Below are 18,129 nucleotides of genomic sequence, written 5' to 3'. Positions count from 1 at the left end.
TGTGTGTGTGTGTGTGTGTATACACACACATAAATTGGCCACTGTGTGACACAGAGTGTTGGACTGGATGGGCCATTTGTCTGATCCAACATGGCTTCTCTTATGTTCTTATGTGACACAGAGTGTTGGACTGGATGGGCCATTGGCCTGATCCAACATGGCTTCTCTTATGTTCTTATGCCTGACCCCAAAATGGTGAACAGCATTTCTCTGGGCCATGAGAACGAAGCGATCCTTCCTGCTCTCCTCACGATCTTGCCTACGTTCAGCTCCCTGACAAATTAAAACACGCAAAAGAAATCAGAAAGACACCTACTTCTTAGGGGTGTGTGCATCACCTCTCACTGCAGATTCTTCCCTTCTGGCCCTTGTTATGTCCTGGACTTATCTAGTTTTGACATCTGTCTGCAGACAATTTTGCTCCTGCTCTGATATGAGAGGAAAACTAGTTGTGCGCAGGGCTTTGCTTGTAGCAGGCACTCTTTTGCATATTAGGCCACACCCCCTGATGTATCCTCCAAGAGGTTCCAGGGCTCTTCATACAGGGCCTGCTGTAAGCTCCACCCCTGAGGCCTAGAATTCCACCCCCGAGGCCACACCTCCCTGATGTAGCCAATCCTCCAAGAGGTTCCAGGGCTCTTCATACATGGCCTACTGTAAGCTCCAGGAGGATTGGCTACATCAGGAGCGTGTGGCCTAATATGCAAAGGAGTTCCCTGGCTGTGTGTGTGACATTAAGGGCTACTGGAACCAGCCCGAGTCCAGCTCTAGGGTGAGGAGGCTCCCAGACCAGGAGGCAAGTTTTCTGCTGTTAATTCCCACCTTCTGTCTCAGCACTCGATGGAGCTGCAGAGCATGGAATGTTCTGGTGAACACGGAAGCCAGGCCACGTTTCAGAGCGAGGAGGAGTCATTTGGACAGTTGCTCCTTTTGGGGCTAATCTTGTCCAAGAGGGAAAGCTGCGTGACATAGTTGATCGGACTGTGGTCCCCAGAGATTCTCCGATGCTTTCGTCTGAAGCTCAGGTAATGCTGGTAGTGCCATTTGCGCAAGCGTTTCTGGAATTCTGACTGGACCTAAGAGGAGAAGAGACAGCAAGGGCAGGGTGAAACAGCGGAAGAGTAAAACAGAAGCTAGATCAGGAACGGCTAGTTTTGTGTTCTCAGTGGCTGTGTAAATTCTTCACATGATAGCCTAGGACAACTAACTGAATTTCAATACAATGATGGAGCCCACCATATGAATATTTAGGGCTTCTGTCCAAATATGTATTGCCAAACAGACTCAACAGATGCAAAACATCGGTATTTGGATGGATTGCAGTTACCTGCACATTTGGTGTAGTGGTTAAGTGTGCAGACTCTTATCTGGGAGAACCGGGTTTGATCCCCCCACTCCTCCACATACAGCTGCTGGAATGGCCTTGCGTTAGCCATAGCTATCGCAGGAGTTGTCCTTGAAAGGGCAGCTGCTGTGAGTCCCTCAGCCCCACCTACCTCACAGGGTGTCTGTTGTGGGGGAGGAAGGTAAAGGAGATTGTGAGCCGCTCTGAGACTGATTCAGAGAGAAGGGTGGGGTATAAATCTACCATCTTCTTGAGAGCCAGTTTGGTGTAGTGGTGAAGTCTGCGAACTCTTATCTGGGAGAACTGGGTTTGATTCCCCACTCCTCCACTTGCACCTGCTGGAATGGCCTTGGGTCAGCCATAGCTCTGGCAGGAGTTGTCCTTGAAAGGGCAGCTACTGTGAGTCTCTCAGCCCCACCCACCTCACAGGGTGTCTGTTGTGGGGGGAGAAGATATAGGAGATGGCAAGCTGCTCTGAGTCTCTGATTCAGAGAGAAGGGAGGGATATAAATCTGCAGTCTTCTTCTTCTTTTGACTTAACTGAGGAGGCTGAGGAACAATCTTGCTTCTGGCATTAATTTCTCAGGGAGCAGACAAGAAGTTAGGTTCGCCTACCCAGAAGGGCATGAGATATGAATAAAGTTTGAGTCCAATGGCACCTTTAAGTCCAACAAAGTTTTATTCTGGGTATAAGCTTTCACGTGCGTGCACATTCTTCAGGGACAGTGACCTGTGAATTTCAGCAGGAGACGTTTCAAAAAAGTAGCAACTGAAGAAGAGTGCACGCACAGGAAAGCATATACCCAGAATAAAATGTCGGTCATAAAGGCACCCCTGAACTCCTACTTTGTTCTGCTGCTTGAGACCAACAAAACTATCCGCCTGTAACTGTGAGATAATAAATGGTATTGTACTTTTGAGAAATACATTTTTGCTCCATCTGGACTGATCTTTGTTAAGGCCAAGAAGAGTTGCATAACGTTTGGCCAGGATCAGGGCTGATGCCAACCTTGGCTCCACCAGAGCCCTTCAGGAGAGAGAGAGGAACAAGAGACAACATGGCTGCTTGGGGATCTGTCCAAAACAATTAAGAACATAAGAGAAGCCATGTTGGATCAGGCCAATGGCCCATCCAGTCCAACACTCTGTGTCACAGAAGAACATAAGAGAAGCCATGTTGGATCAGGCCAATGGCCCATCCAGTCCAACACTCTGTGTCACATAAGAACATAAGAGAAGCCATGTTGGATCAGGCCAGTGGCCCATCCAGTCCAACACTCTGTCACAGAAGAACATAAGAGAAGCCATGTTGGATCAGTCCAGTGGCCCATCCAGTCCAACACTCTGTGTCACATAAGAACGTAAGAGAACCCCTGTTGGATCAGGCCAAAGGCCCATCCAAAGGCCCATCCAGTCCAACACTCTGTGTCCAAAGCCATGTTGGATCAGACCAATGGCCCATCCAGTTCAACACTCTGTGTCACATAAGAACATAAGAGAACCCCTGTTGGATCAGGCCAAAGGCCCATCCAAAGACCCATCCAGTCCAAAGGCCCATCCAGGCCAAAGGCCCATCCAGTCCAACACTCTGTGTCCAAAGCCATGTTGGATCAGACCAATGGCCCATCCAGTTCAACACTCTGTGTCACATAAGAACATAAGAGAAGCCCTGTTGGATCAGACCAATGGCCCATCCAGTCCAACACTCTGTGTCACATAAGAACATAAGAGAAGCCCTGTTGGATCAGACCAATGGCCCATCCAGTCCAACACTCTGCGTCACATGAGAACATAAGAGAAGCCCTGTTGGATCAGACCAATGGCCCATCCAGTCCAACACTTTGTGTCACATAAGAACATAAGAGAAGCCCTGTTGGATCAGACCAATGGCCCATCCAGTTCAACACTCTGTGTCACATAAGAACATAAGAGAAGCCCTGTTGGATCAGACCAATGGCCCATCCAGTCCAACACTCTGTGTCACATAAGAAGCCCTGTTGGATCAGACCAATGGCCCATCCAGTCCAACACTCTGCGTCACATGAGAACATAAGAGAAGCCCTGTTGGATCAGACCAATGGCCCATCCAGTCCAACACTCTGTGTCACATAAGAACATAAGAGAAGCCCTGTTGGATCAGACCAATGGCCCATCCAGTCCAACACTTTGTGTCACATAAGAACATAAGAGAAGCCCTGTTGGATCAGGCCAATGTCCCATCCAGTCCAACACTCTGTGTCACACAGTGGCCAACACTCAGGTGCTATCAGGAGGTCCAGTAGCAGGTCGAGAATTCCAGTGCCGTCCTCCTGTTGCCCCCCCCCCCGCAAGCACCAAGGGGACAGGGTATCACTGCCATAGACATAAGAACATAAGAGAAGCCATGTTGGATCAGGCCAATGGCCCATCCGGTCCAACACTCTGTGTCACACAGTGGCCAGAAAACCCAGGTGCCATCAGGAGTGGCCAAAAAACCCAGGTGCCATCAGGAGGTCCAGCAGTGGGGTCAGGACACTAGAAGCCCTCCCACTTTTGCCCCTCCTTTGAAGGGTGGAGTCTGTGGCATTGGACCCTGTTGAGGCCCCTCCCCTCCCCAAGCCCTGCCCTCTCCAGGCTCCACCTCCAAATCCCCAGGGATTTTCCATTCCAGATTGGCAAACTCTGGCTTCTACTCACCTCTCCATTCAAGAAACAGTACAGAAGGGCAACGAAAAAGCCCTAAAAGGAAAAGAGGGGGGAAAGCACCCTGAGATGCACAGTCTTATCAGTCACTAATTAGATTAATCTCATCAAGGTACACAATTACAAGATTTACCCTACACTTTGTACAGCATGATTGGAGAAATCATATGGATCGGTGTGCTGGAGATCTCTGAGAATTACAGTTTCTCTGTTGACATTTTAACCACCTGAGGTCCCTGTTCTCTCTGAACCCCAGTTTGGTGTAGTGCAGGGGTGGCCAACAGCAGCTCTCCAGGTGTTTTTTGCCTACAACTCCCATCAACCCCAGCCACTGGCCATGCTGGTTGGGGCTGATGGGAGTTGTCAAAAAACATCTGGAGAGCTACCGTGGGCCACCCCTGGTGCAGTGGTTAAGTGCACGGACTCTTATCTGGGAGAATCGGGTTTGATTCCCCACTCCTCCACTTGCAGCTGCAGGAATGGCCTTGGGTCAGCCATAGCTCTGGCAGAGGTTGTCCTTGAAAAGGCAGATGCTGTGAGAGCCCTCTCAGCTTCACGCACCTCATAGGGCACCTGCTGGCGGGGCAGAAAGGTAAAGGAGATTGTGAGCCACTCTTGAGATTTGGAGTGGAGGACAGGGTATAAATCCAATATCTTCATCTTCTTCTTTTCCAGGCACACCCCTCCCCCCAAAAAAAAATCTCAAGGGATTTTTTCAATCTGGAGTAGGCAGAACTTTCTTCGTAGCAGGAAGTCCTTTGCACACTAGGCCACGCCCCCTGATGCAGCCAATCCTCCAAGCAGGCCCTGTACGAAGAACCCTGTAAGTTCTTGGAGGATAGGCGACATCAGGGGGCGTGGCCTAGTATGCAAAGGAGTTTCTGCTACACACACACACACACAAAATCCTTACGAGTCGACATTCCTATAGGCAATACAAGGATGGGTAACTAATAACACAACGGCCAGGCCCAAGCCTGAAGTCAATTCTTTCTGGTTTCTACGAGTGTTGCTAATTGCATATTTTTTAGAAAATCAAATTTTAAAAGGAAATGTAAAAAGTCAAATGAAGGTGTCTCAGTGTTGCCTGAAGTGTGAAAGAGCGGTGGGGGTGGGATTTACCGTAGGTGTAAGCAGGGCTTTTTTTTTTTTAGCAAGAGCTCCTTTACATATTAGGCCACACCCCTCTTATGCAGCCAATCCTCCTGGAGCTGACTGGGCTCTTCTCACAGGGCCTACTGTAAGCTCTTGGAGGATTGGCTACATCAGGGGTGTGTGGCCCAGCAGGCAAAGGAGTTCCTGCTACAAAAAAAAAAAGGCCTGGGTGTGAGAAAGAAGCCTAGGCTAGCCTGATCTCATCAGATCTTGGAAGCTAAGCATAGCCAGCCCTGGTACATAGTACATAGTGCTAGTGCTTAGATGCAATGATCCCTCTAAGCTGTGTAGGGGAGTGACCGTTCATTAACACAGGAAGCCCTGCTCAGCAGCGACCTGGAGCAACGCAGGGGATCAGGACAAGCCCAAGGGCTCAGGGCACCCTAGGCAGCCTAGATGCCTGCCGCCTCCCCCCACTATGCCACCTCCCCTTCCCCTCCCACTCTCCCGATTTTTCATGTCTGGGGAACCAGCGGTGAAGCCCTGGCTTCCGAGGCTCTTTCAAGGGGCGCTCCTCCTCTCCCGCCAATCAGCTGATTGGGGGGGATGCCGCAGGGAGGCCAGTGCTCCTATGCTACCTTCCGGTGCCCTCCGGACCTTCAGCACTGGGGCAGCGGCCAAAGCGAGGACCAGCAAGCCGCTGAAAGAGCCACCGCCGCTGCTTCCTCCCCACTTCCTTCCCATGCAATCCAGGGAGGAAATGGGGAGGAAGGGGCTGCGGCAGCTTTTTCAGCGGCTTGCTTCTTTGGACGTTAAAAATTGGGTGGGTGGGTGGGAGGGAGAGGAAGAAGGCAGGCAGCCAGGGATTCGCCTAGGGGGGCAGCGCAGGGGTCAGTTTTGGTGCCTCTGCCCTGCCGGCAGCCTAGGCAAATGCCTGGTTTGCCTAATGGGCGAGCCGGCCTTGCGGGGAATTGCTCAGTCCACTGCCTATTTGAAGATAACAGCAGTGAAAGGGGGAGGAGGAGTTAGAGGGAACATTGCTTGAATGGAAGACCACCAAGGAAGCACGAGGTTGCCATCCAGAGCCAAGCGATTCCAAGCCACGTCTGAATGTCTCTTGTCTCGAAAACCTTATGGGGCTGCCAGAAATAGGCTGCGATTTGTCAACCAAGAAAGAGGCCACTTCCAAACACGGCAAAGCTCTGCTCAGGAGGTAGGAATGGAGCTTTTCCCCGTGCTTGAATGTCACCTTCTTTGTCTCTGCTCCCATCTCAGATCTAGGCTTCCCAATCCCCAGGTCCCAGCGAGGGATCACCTGGTTTTACAAGTTTCCCCCCGCCCCCTAGCCAGCTAGCCGGCGGAGGAAGCCCCACCCCCCACAGCTCTAGATCTCCGGCAGTTTTAGGGAATAATGGGAAATTGATCTGCGGATATCAGGGGCTCTAGGGGGGCTGTGTTTTGAGGTAGAGGCATCAAATTTTCAGTACAGCATCTAGTGCCTCTTCTCAAAATACCCGCCAAGTTTCAAAAGGATTGGACCAGGGGGTCCAATTCTATGAGCCCCCAAAGAAGGTGCCCCTATCCTTCATTATTTCCTATGGAAGGAAGGCATCTAAAAAGGTGTGCTGTCCCTTTCAATGTGATGGCCAGAACACCCTTGGAGTTCAATGATGCTTGTCACACCCTTGCTCCTGGCTCTGCCCCCAATGTCTCCTGGCTCCACCCCCAAAGTCTCCTGGCTCCACCCCCAAAGTCCCCAGATATTTCTGGAATTGGACTTGGCAACCCTACTCAGATCCCGTTTCTAGGGTCTGCGTGTCTTCCTTGCCTGAAAAGAGCCCAAGCCCAGCTCGACGTACAATCGGGCCTCTGTCCCGGTGCCCTCTGGGAAGACAGCAAAGACGACGTAGTGCACTCCAAAGAGAGGAATTAGGAGCAGGGTGGATTTTGCCAGTCTCCTGAAAAAGAAAAGGAAGACACGAGTACCAAATGGGAATCTTTTTCCAGAAAGTTCTCGTTACCTTCTCAAACCCAAGTTGTCAGGCCTCCTGCTATAACTTCCCACCATTGTCCCCTTCTGCTCTGAGAGGCAGCCGAACAAAACATTTTTAAATGGCACTGCCCTCTGTACCAGAATGCCAATAGAAGGACTAAGAAACTGTTTTGTGGCAGCCATTTTTGTGGCAGCCATTTTTGTGGCAGCCATTTTGTGCCTTGGCCTACCACAGCGTCAGGCTTCAAAAGGTGCCTCCAGGCTGAAAAAGGTTGAGGCCCCTGGGTCTAGACTTTGGCAAATGCATTTTCACAGAGGGAAGCGTTTGTGCTTACAGAAGCCGATGTATTGGAGACCAACTTCTTTTGGCTATGTGGGCGAGAGGTTCGGTCACTTACACAAAATGTCTTGGGTGTCTTCCTCCCGCCTCTGAAGATTTTAATTTCTGCACCAAAATTCGAATGACGTTCAGGAAAATAGTGAAGTTCACCTGAAAAAGATGGCGGTAGGGGACATCCAGATGTTAATCACAAGGAAAAGGAAAGGAATGGTCCCCCGTGCAAGCACCAGTCGTTTCTGACTCTGGGTGACGTTGCTTTCACAAGGTTTTCACGGCAGACTTTTTACGGGGTGGTTTGCCATTGCCTTCCACAGTCTTTTACACTTCCCCCCCAGCAAGCTGGGGACTCATTTTACCGACCTCGGAAGGATGGAAAGCTGAGTCAGCCTTGGGCCAGCTACCTGAACCAGCTTTCGCTGGGATTGAACTCAGCAGTTTTCAAAAGTTTTATTAGTTTCAGGGAAAAAATGGGGGGGATAAAGATAAGAGAAAAAGAAAGATAAAAGCACAATACATTCTGACCTTATTTTACATAAAATACTTTCAAAAAACACAAGAATGATTCTACAATATGTTCTTTACATAAATTGTCCCATATTATTTTGTCTAAACTGCATATAATCCATTTTAAAATTTTATAGTAGAAAAAGTTTTGCTATTATCTAATAATTTTGACAATTCCAATAAAGGTAAATTTTATAATATAAAATACAGGAAAATACAGGAAAAAAGCAAAAATAAATCCGTTCACATCAGGGAATCTTAAGAGTCTTGAATATCCAACCAAGCATACAATTTCATCCAATATTTTCTTGCTTCTTCTTTAGATGTCCCCGCCATCGGCTAGGATAGAAAGTCCAGCTCTGCTGTCTCTAGAACTTTTCCCACCAAGTCCAGGTCATGAGCAGAGAGTTCAGATCACAGTACTGCAGTACTGCTGCATTATCACTCTGTACCACGGGGCTCTTAAGGTAAAGGTAATCCCCTGTGCAAGCGCCAGTTGTTTCCGACTCTGGGGTGACGTTACTTTCACAACGTTCTCACGGCAGACTTTTTTACGGGGTAGTTTGCCATTGCCTTCCCCAGTCCTCTACACTTCCCCCCCAGCAAGCTGGGTACTCATTTGACCGACCTCGGAAGGATGGAAGGCTGAGTTAGCCTTGGGCTGGCTACCTGAAACCAGCTTTCGCTGGGATCGAACTCAGGTCGTGAGCAGAGAGTTCAGATCACAGTACTGCAGTACTACTGCTTTATCACTCTGCGCCACGGGGCCACTGTCACAAGGACAGGTAGATAAATGTGTTCATTCAATGTAATTTTAACAAGAGGTTCTGAATAGTTTTACACAATCTGAATATCTCCCTGGAGTTCTGGACTGTCTCATTTATGTCAGATCCGGCCCTCGTAACAAATGAATTCGACACCCCTGTCCTACCAGGTCACCTTCAATGGGTTGCAACTTGATAAGAAGAAGGCAGCAGCAGCAGAAGAAGAATGAAAACACATTTGTCAGTTCAAAAAGTTTCGAGTGAGTCCCCTGTCCCCTGTCATGGGTGCTGGGGACCCTGCAGAAGAAGCTGAGCCTGCAGAAGAAACTGTGCCCCTGCCACCTGCACCAGTGCCCCTGCCTCCTGCTGGAGAAGATCCAAGCCCCACTGCCTCGCCCTCTCGGGTGGCTCGTGTGCGTGACCGCCTACGTCAGGACCTCAGGGATCGGAGGAGGGTGGCACGCTCACGAGCAAGACTCTCCCTGAGCCCTGAGTTCTAAAAGGATCCTGGCCCCTCTAGGAGTGAGGATGCTTGAGTCTCAGCAGGATCCCGGCCGCCCTCTGAGTCAGCAATTAGTCCAAATGGGCAACAGACAGCAGAGGGCTATATAGCTGTGGGCTTTGGGAGAAGGCTTTGTGGAAGCAACTAGTCACTTACCTGATGTTCTAGCATCCACTTCGGCTTCTGACTTTGGCTTCTGGACCCCTTGATGTTGGCTTTGACTTCTGGACCCCCTGACTTCGGCTTCTGAACCTCTGACCTGCGATACCTGGACTGTGATTTGGCGCTTTGAACCCTCTTTGCTCACCAGCTACAGACCTTGGACTGCCCCTGGACTTCGCCTGGCCTGGCCCCAGCTCGTGACATCCCCCTTGCAACTGAAGGCAATTGCTGGGCTTTCAGCTCTTCAAAGCAACTGGCAGATCAAAAAGAACACTCACCAATACCGCTAATAAGATGGGTCCCTTGATGATCCACAGGATGGCAGAGCTCTCTTCCTCATCATCCCAGCATCTGGAAACAACAGAAAGAGGACCACAAATTGGTTACCTTCATCCAGGGGAAAGAGATGCTCCCCTCTTCATTTGTATCATGAGATGCATCTGTCCAAGGAGCACAGCCTTCTCTCAAGAGCCCTTGCAGTGTGGCCGTTTGGGGATCTTGCTGAGATATCTTACTGATGACTTTTGCCGAGATAATCTAGGTGAGATTTCAAGCTTCTGTGTAGCTTCCCAATACCTGTTGCTGGGCCGATAGGCTTGGACATAAGTGCTATCAGGTCACAAAGAACTTCTGGCTATCCCAGCAAGGGGCTTTCAAGGCAAGGGAGAAGCAGAGGTGATTGGCCATGGCCCTCATCTGCGCAACCATCTTTGGTGGTCTCCCATCCAAGACTTATGGAGGCCACAGCAAGGGGCTTTCAAGGCAAGTGAGAAGCAGAGGTGGTTGACCATTGCCTTCCTCTGCACAATCTTCCTTGGTGGTCTCCCATCCAGGACTTATGGAGGCCACAGCAAGGGGCTTTCAAGGCAAGTGCGAAGCAGAAGTGGTTGGCTATTGCCTTCCTCTGCACAACCGTCCTTGATGGTCTCCCATCCAAGACTTATGGGGGCCACAGCAAGGGGCTTTCAAGGCAAGTGAGAAGCAGAGGTGGTTGGCTATTGCCTTCCTCTGCACAACCGTCCTTGATGGTCTCCCATCCAAGACTTATGGGGGCCACAGCAAGGGGCTTTCAAGGCAAGTGAGAAGCAGAGGTGGTTGGCTATTGCCTTCCTCTGCACAACCGTCCTTGATGGTCTCCCATCCAAGACTTATGGGGGCCACAGCAAGGGGCTTTCAAGGCAAGTGAGAAGCAGAAGTGCTTGGCTATTGCCTTCCTCTGCACAACCGTCCTTGATGGTCTCCCATCCAAGACTTATGGGGGCCACAGCAAGGGGCTTTCAAGGCAAGTGAGAAGCAGAAGTGCTTGGCTATTGCCTTCCTCTGCACAACCGTCCTTGATGGTCTCCCATCCAAGACTTATGGGGGCCACAGCAAGGGGCTTTCAAGGCAAGTAGGAAGCAGAAGTGGTTGGCTATTGCCTTCCTCTGCACAACCATCCTTGATGGTCTCCCATCCAAGACTTATGGGGGCCACAGCAAGGGGCTTTCAAGGCAAGTGAGAAGCAGAGGTGGTTGGCTATTGCCTTCCTCTGCACAACCGTCCTTGATGGTCTCCCATCCAAGATTTATGGGGGCCACAGCAAGGGGCTTTCAAGGCAAGTGAGAAGCAGAGGTGGTTGGCTATTGCCTTACTCTGCAGATCCTTCCTGGGTGATGTCTCATCCAAGTACCAGCCCTGTTTAGCTTCCTGGCTCTGATGACACCTTCCCTCCCCAGTTGCCCATACATGCTTCAGTGGGGACCTTGGGCAGTTCCACAGAGCCTGCAAGACAGTCCTCTTCCGGTTGGCATATAACTGACCAGTACCTGAAAACCCCAAAGGAAGGGTGTAGGATAGCACATTGATAGATCGTTTTCTTGTTTTAACTGCTGTGAACTATTTAATGTATTTTAATATTCATTAATCTTATTGTTAGAATGTTATGTTGTGAGCCGCCCTGAGCCGCCTCGGTGGGGAGGGTGGGATATAAATCGAATAAAATTAAATGAAAATAAGAGCTCGGGATGCGTGTGTGTGTGTGTGAAATCTGGCAAATGCCATGCAGGAAATGCAGGCTTTATTCCCACATTGGGGAAGTACAGCATTGACTCACCCAGTGTTCTGCGTGTAAATTTTGGCCAGAATCCATGCCAATGTGATGGCCACTGGAGCGCCTGGAAAGAAAAGAATAATTTCTCCTCCAGCTCTAGGATTTTGTCCACTGGTACCTTTAAGACCAACAAAGTTACATTCTGGGTATATGTGTTGAATGCATGCACATTTCTTTGGATACATTGAAACAGCAATCACCAACCATTACATATAGGTTTGTTAACTCTTATTATCTCTATGCTACTATTCACTAATCTTGCCAACTGCTTTACTCCAATCTTTGCTAGCTTGGTGTAGTGAGAACTAGTTTGATGTAATGGTTAAGTGCACAGACTTATCTAGAAGAACCAGGTTTGATTCCCCACTCTTCCACTTGCAGCTGCTGGAATGTCCTTGGGCCAGCCATAGCTCTCATAGGAGTTGTCCTTGAAAGGGCAGCTTCTGTGAGAGCTCTCTCAGCCCCACCTACCTCACAGGGTGTTTGTTGTGGGGGAGCAAGGTAAAGGAGATTGTGACAGCTCTGAGACTCTGAGATTCAGAGTATAAGGAAAGGAAAGGAAAGTTCCCCTGTGCAAGCACCAGTCATTTCCGACTCTGGGGTGACGTTGCTTTTACGTTTTCACGGCAGACTTTTTTATTGGATGGTTTGCCATTGCCTTCCCCAGTTTTTTGCACTTCCCCCCCCAGCAAGCTGGGTACTCATTTGACCAACCTCGGAAGGATGGAAGGCTGAGTCAACCTTGGGCCGGCTACCTGAACCAGCTTCCGCTGGGATCGAACTCAGGTCGTGAGCAGACAGTTCAGACCACAGTACTGCAGTACTGCTGCTTTACCACTCTGCGCCACGGGGCCGCTGTCAGAGAATAAAGCAGAATATAAATCCAATATCATCATCATCTTCTTCTTCCCCAGTTACTTATGCATCTTGACTCCAAAAAGCCCTTCCTGACACCAGGCTCTCTGCTTGGAAGGAAGGAAGACTTGAGGAAAACTGTTTCTCTGCACCACTGATTAACTACTCAAAATCTAAGATCCTAGTCCTCACCAAGACCAGAAAATGGAACCCATTTCAATGCTCTATCCATGGTTCCAATATCAAGCAAGTAAAATGGAAGAGAATCAATCACTTCACTCTGAATTCCAGGAAGGAAGGAAGGAAGAAGGGAAGGAGGGAAGAAAGGAAGGAAGAAAGGAGGGAAGGAAGAAGGGAAGGAAGGAAGGAAGGAGGGAAGGAAGGAAGGAAGGAAGGAGGGAGGGAGGGAGGGAAGAAGGGAAGGAAGGAAGGAGGGAAGGAAGGAGGGAAGGAAGGAAGGACGGAGGGAAGGAAGGAAGGAGGGAAGGAAGGAAGGAGGGAGGGAAGGAAGGAAGGAGGGAAGGAAGGAGGGAAGGAAGGAAAGAAGGAAGGGAGGGAGGGAGGGAGGAAGGAAGGAAGGAAGGAAGGAAGGAAGGAAGGAAGGAAGGAAGGAAGGAAGGAAGGAAGGAAGGAAGGAAGGAAGGAAGGAAGGAAGGAAGGAAGGAAGGAAGGAAGGAAAATATCTGTTTCTATGTACTTTTAGTAATAGGTGAAGCTGATTCCTGACAGAACAGAGAACCAGGTGCTAAATAATCTCAATGAGGACAATTCAAGGCAGAGCTTTGCCCTTCTAAGTCTTCTGGACTAAACGGGCTTTGAAGCATGTAAGTCTGTTTAGGACTGCGGTGAGAACTGACTCAGCCTTTGGCTCAGGAACGGGCATGAAAAGTTGGGAGAATGTTACATGTGCTGAAGTTGATCTGTAATTTGAGAGTCATGCAGAGGGATGTTAAGGTTGGACGACTTGCAAAAAAAGTGATAATAATACCTTGCAACAGAAAGGCATTGTGTTAGGGGTGTGTCGAAACACCCCGACTGTATTGCTGATAGCTGTATTTTTGTGTAATTGATCTTTTCTTTTTTTCTGTACATGTCAATTGGAGGAAATTATCCTAACAATGCTGCAGCTGTTGGCTGACCAGTCCTTTGTCAGGTGAACAGCATGGGATGGTCAGCTAGCATGACTCAAAGAGCACTGTAATTGCTAGGATATGACAGGTCTCTGGAGCATCCATCAGAGCTTGGGGAAGATGACCCGTACCGGGGTGGAAAAGGAAAAAAGAAACAGCAGGATTGTGATGGAAAGAGGTGGAAGGAGGAGAAGGCAGAGACTGAAAAAAGTTGGCTGAAACAATAGGATCTCTGTCTCTATTTCTGTCTCTCTGTCTCTCTCTCTGTCTGTCTGTCTCTATCTCTGTCTTTGTCTCTCTGTCTCTGTCTCTCTCTCTCTCTGTCTCTGTCTCTGTCTCTCTCTCTGTCTGTCTATCTCTGTCTTTGTGTCTCTATCTCGCTCTCGCTCTCTGTCTTTGTCTCTCTGTCTCTCTCTCTCTCTGTCTTTATCTCTGTCTTTGTGTCTCTGTCTCTCTCGCTCTGTCTGTCTGTCTCTATCTCTGTCTTTGTGTCTCTGTCTGTCTGCCTGTCTCTCTCTCTGTCTGTCTGTCTCTATCTCTGTCTTTGTGTCTCTGTCTCTCTGTCTGTCTGTCTCTATCTCTGTCTTTGTATCTCTGTCTCTGTCTCTGTCTCACTCTCTCTCTCTGTCTCTATCTCTGTCTTTGTGTCTCTGTCTCTGTCTGTCTGTCTCTATCTCTGTCTTTGTGTCTCTGTCTGTCTGTCTGTCTCTCTCTCTCTGTCTGTCTGTCTCTATCTCTGTCTTTGTGTCTCTGTCTTTGTGTCTCTGTCTTTGTGTCTCTGTCTCGCTCTCTCTCTCTGTCTCTGTCTGTCTCTCTCTCTCTCTCTCTCTCTCCTCTCATGATCTGGTGTGAGCCAGAAGATCAACTAGGTAGGAGTGCATCTTTGTCTTCACCCCTATTTCTCCTCTTGCACTTTATAAGTAAAGCAATCATGAAAAACATGCCCTAAATCTCCAGTGCCTCAGGAACATCTTGCCACTTGAAACAGTGGGAGGGTATGTACTAACCGAATGAAGATGAAGAAGAAGAAGAGGAAGGGGGGGGGAGAAGATTGGATTTATATCCTGCCCTTCGCTAGCCAAAGGAGTCTCAGAGCGGCTTGCAATCTCCTTTCCCTTCCCCTCCTCCCTGTGAGGCAGGTGGGGCTGAGAGAGCTCTGATGGAAACTGCACTTGAGAGGAACAGCTCCGTGAGAATTGGTGACTGACTCAAGGTCACATCAGCAGAGACATGTGGAGCAGTGGGGAATCAAGCCCTGTTCTCCCAGGTAAGAGTCTGCACATTGAACCACTACACCACATTACACTACAGGAAAACCCATACATTTGGAGAGAAATCTCTCATTATGGCCGGCTGATACCCATGTTGTAACTGACATCATCAACATCCAGTTAGGTACCCCCCCACACACACGAAAAAAGGACCAAGAAGACAGAGCATCACTGCCCCAGAGAAGCCATGTTAACATAACATAAGAGGAGCCATATTGGATCAGGCCAATGGCCCCTCCAGTCCAACGCTCAACTGTCACACAGTGGCCAAAAAACCCAGGTGCCATCAGGAGGTCCACCAGTGGGGCCAGAACTCCAGAAGCCCTCCCATTGATGCCCCCAAGCACCAAGAAGACGGAACATCCCTGCCCCAGACAGAGTGTTTCACATTTGGAGGACAGACCTTGGCTCTCCTCTTCAAGCTCTCTGTGCATATAGCCCCCACTAATTCCTGTGGCAGCAACAGAGGAAGAGCCAAAGCAGTTGACTCACCCCAGCCAATCAGGACGAACTTCCAGGCATACTGCTTGTCGGACACAAAGGTCAGGATCAGCAGGGTCTGCAGGTAGAGGCCTTCGACCAGCAGCCAGAAGAAGTTGGCTAAAATGCTGAGCTGGAAGAAAGCCACGGCGGCTTTGCAGAGAACCTAGGGGACGGGAAAGAGACGTGACGGTTGCTTTCAAATCAGGAGATGGCTTCAATGTGAGAAGATCCCACCTAAAGACCCAGGCTGATAATTTCCTGGCCAGGATTCGGTACCCAGCATCAGGAGAACCCCCCCCCCCCCAGAGCTTTTGATGGGGCCTGATTGTGATGACCAATGTTCCCTCTAAGCTACGCGTGAGCTGGCTCAGTTTTTTAGCCTCACACATTTTCATCTTAGCTCAGGAAAAATATGGATTGGGTGGACCATTGGCCTGATCCAACATGGCTTCTCTTATGTTCTTCTGTGACACAGAGTGTTGGACTGGCCTGATCCAACATGACTTCTCTTTTGTTCTTATGTCTGGGGCAGTGATACTCTGTATTCTTGGTGCTTGGGGGGAAGGGCACAGTGGGAGGGCTTCTAGTGTCCTGGCCCCACTGATGGACCTCCTGATGGCACCTGGGTTTTTTGGCCACTGTGTGACCCAGAGTGTTGGACTGGATGGGCCATTGGCCTGATCCAACATGGCTTCTCTTATGTTCTTATGTGACACAGAGTGTTGGACTGGATGGGTCATTGGCCTGATCCAACATGGCTTCTCTTATGTTCTTATGTCTGGGGCAGTGATGCTCTGTATTCTTGGTGGTTGGGGGGAAGGGCACAGTGGGAGGGCTTCTAGTGTCCTGGCCCCACTGATGGACCTCCTGATGGCACCTGGGTTTTTTGGCCACTGTGTGACCCAGAGTGTTGGACTGGATGGGCCATTGGCCTGATCCAACATGACTTCTCTTATGTTCTTATGTGACACAGAGTGTTGGACTGGATGGGCCATTGGCCTGATCCAACATGACTTCTCATGTTCTTATGTGACCCAGAGTGTTGGACTGGATGGGCCACTGGCCTGATCCAACGTGGCTTCTTTCTCTACCTTCTCTATCCCATGCATAATCTTGTAAACCAGGGCTGGCCAATGTAATGGTAGCTCTCCAGATGTTTTTTGCCTACAACTCCCATCAGCCCCAGCCAGCATGGCCAATGGCTGGGGCTGATGGGAGTTGTAGGCAACATCTGGAGAGCTACCGTTGGCCATCCCTGTTGTAAACCGCTATCATGTCACCCCGTGGTTGACGTTTCTCCAAGCTAAAGAGCCCCAAGTGCTTGAATCTTTCTTCATAGGGGAAGTGTTCCAACCCTTGAATCATTCTAGCTGCCCTTTTTGGCACTTTTCCCAATGCTATAATACGTTATACTCACTTTCTGTTTCCTAATAATTAGCCAGTTTTTGATCCTCAAGAAGATATATGAGAACCATATATTCTGATAAAAACAACAGGTGTTTTTTTTTTAAACAGTTTTATTGGGGTTTTTTAAATGCCCTATTGTCTCAATTGAGCCAGATTGACAAGGACAGAGTCGTTTCTCATACGGAATATGTGCACATCTCCCTTCCAGTACCACAGAAGGTAATCAGGTCAGTGTTAAGGCTCTACAGTGCTTAGAAAGTTCCAGCTAACAGAAGTAGCTAGGGAGGAGACAGGAAATCCACTGTATTCTCTCCTTCCCTGAAAATTCTTGTCTTGTGAGAAAGTGGGAAGCTCCAAATGATAATACTAGATAAGGTCAAATCTATCCTTTCCCCTCACAAAAGGAAGATATAATTAAGAAAGCTCAATGGCATGTAATTAACCAAGCTACATGCTGAGTGTTACAGTGAAATCTGAACACCGGAACCACATTTCAAAAGCTAAGGGGGAGATGAGAGACATACCGTTGACATTAAACAGTGGTCCATGCTGTCGTCGGCAAACAAAATGGAATCTTTGGTGAAGACAGCTGCTGCCCTCAGGATGAAGGAGACAAACAAATGCATGTGGATGTAATTCCGCGTGCAGTGGAATTTTCTGAGGGAGGAGAAAAGGGAAGAAGGGAGATGAGGAAAACACAGTCTCGCTAGGAGGACTTAAGCAAAGTGTCAAGCATGCGGGTTCAGTGACGAGTCGAAGTTAATACAAAGACTACGTTTATTGATAGACCGATACTTTAGTATAGCAAGTTCTTGAGAAGAATGAAACTAATACATTGATACAATACTTTTAAGGCTTACTTCAAAGGGATTCCAAGGGATGGGGTTGCGGGGTAGCATTCACACATAAACTATCATAAATGTCTAGGTTCCCATAATGTTATCAGGACTTCGTCCTTGCTTTCTCTAGATGGCCTATACTCCCTTCACGGGATGTATGAGAAGGTACTGATTACTTGGTTTCATTTCTCACTACTTCTAATTGCTAGCCATAAAGCGAGACGGGGGGAAGGGAAAGACTAATAATAATCCAACAAGGTTGAGTCCTCCATGACGCTTTCCAGATCAGACTTAGGCAGGACCCTAAAACCATCAATTACCAATGGAATTTTACCATGCTTGACACAAAGCTGACTTCAGTTTTTGGACTAGGAATACGGCCTCAGATCTCCAAGTTTGGACATCTCACAGAATGACAACTGGTCTCCAATCTTCAGAGATCACTTCCAGTGGTGAACCTGGTTGCTTTGGAGGGTGAACTTTGTAGCCTTCTAACCCCTTGAGGTCTTTCTCCTCCCCAAACCGCACCATCCCCATGCTCCATCGCCCAAATCAACACGGATTTCAGCACCCTGAGATGGCAACCTTCTCCAGTTTTTATGAGTCGCTGCTCACTTCGGAAGGTATCTGAAGAAGTTTAAGTTTATTGGATTTATATCCCACGCTCC

General features: G+C 48.9%; 1 protein-coding gene across 1 annotated transcript in view; it reads right to left on the bottom strand.

Annotated features, from left to right (window-relative positions):
• Nucleotides 1–893: 893 nt before the first annotated feature.
• Nucleotides 894–18,129, bottom strand: part of LOC132578178 (vasoactive intestinal polypeptide receptor 1-like) — a 57,277-nt gene continuing 40,041 nt past the window's right edge. The window contains exons 6-13 of the mRNA XM_060248052.1: nt 17,147–17,279; nt 15,225–15,378; nt 11,480–11,540; nt 9,666–9,738; nt 7,514–7,605; nt 6,951–7,080; nt 4,022–4,063; nt 894–1,076 (exon numbers count right to left, since the gene is read on the bottom strand). Coding sequence (XP_060104035.1) covers nt 894–1,076; nt 4,022–4,063; nt 6,951–7,080; nt 7,514–7,605; nt 9,666–9,738; nt 11,480–11,540; nt 15,225–15,378; nt 17,147–17,279 — 868 coding nt within the window. The remainder of the gene's footprint in view (nt 1,077–4,021; nt 4,064–6,950; nt 7,081–7,513; nt 7,606–9,665; nt 9,739–11,479; nt 11,541–15,224; nt 15,379–17,146; nt 17,280–18,129) is intronic.

The sequence above is a fragment of the Heteronotia binoei genome, chromosome 10, assembly GCF_032191835.1.
Source record: "Heteronotia binoei isolate CCM8104 ecotype False Entrance Well chromosome 10, APGP_CSIRO_Hbin_v1, whole genome shotgun sequence".
Classification (NCBI taxonomy): domain Eukaryota; kingdom Metazoa; phylum Chordata; class Lepidosauria; order Squamata; family Gekkonidae; genus Heteronotia; species Heteronotia binoei.
Note: the sequence above shows the minus strand (reverse complement) of the source record. Positions and strands in the feature narration are given on the sequence as shown.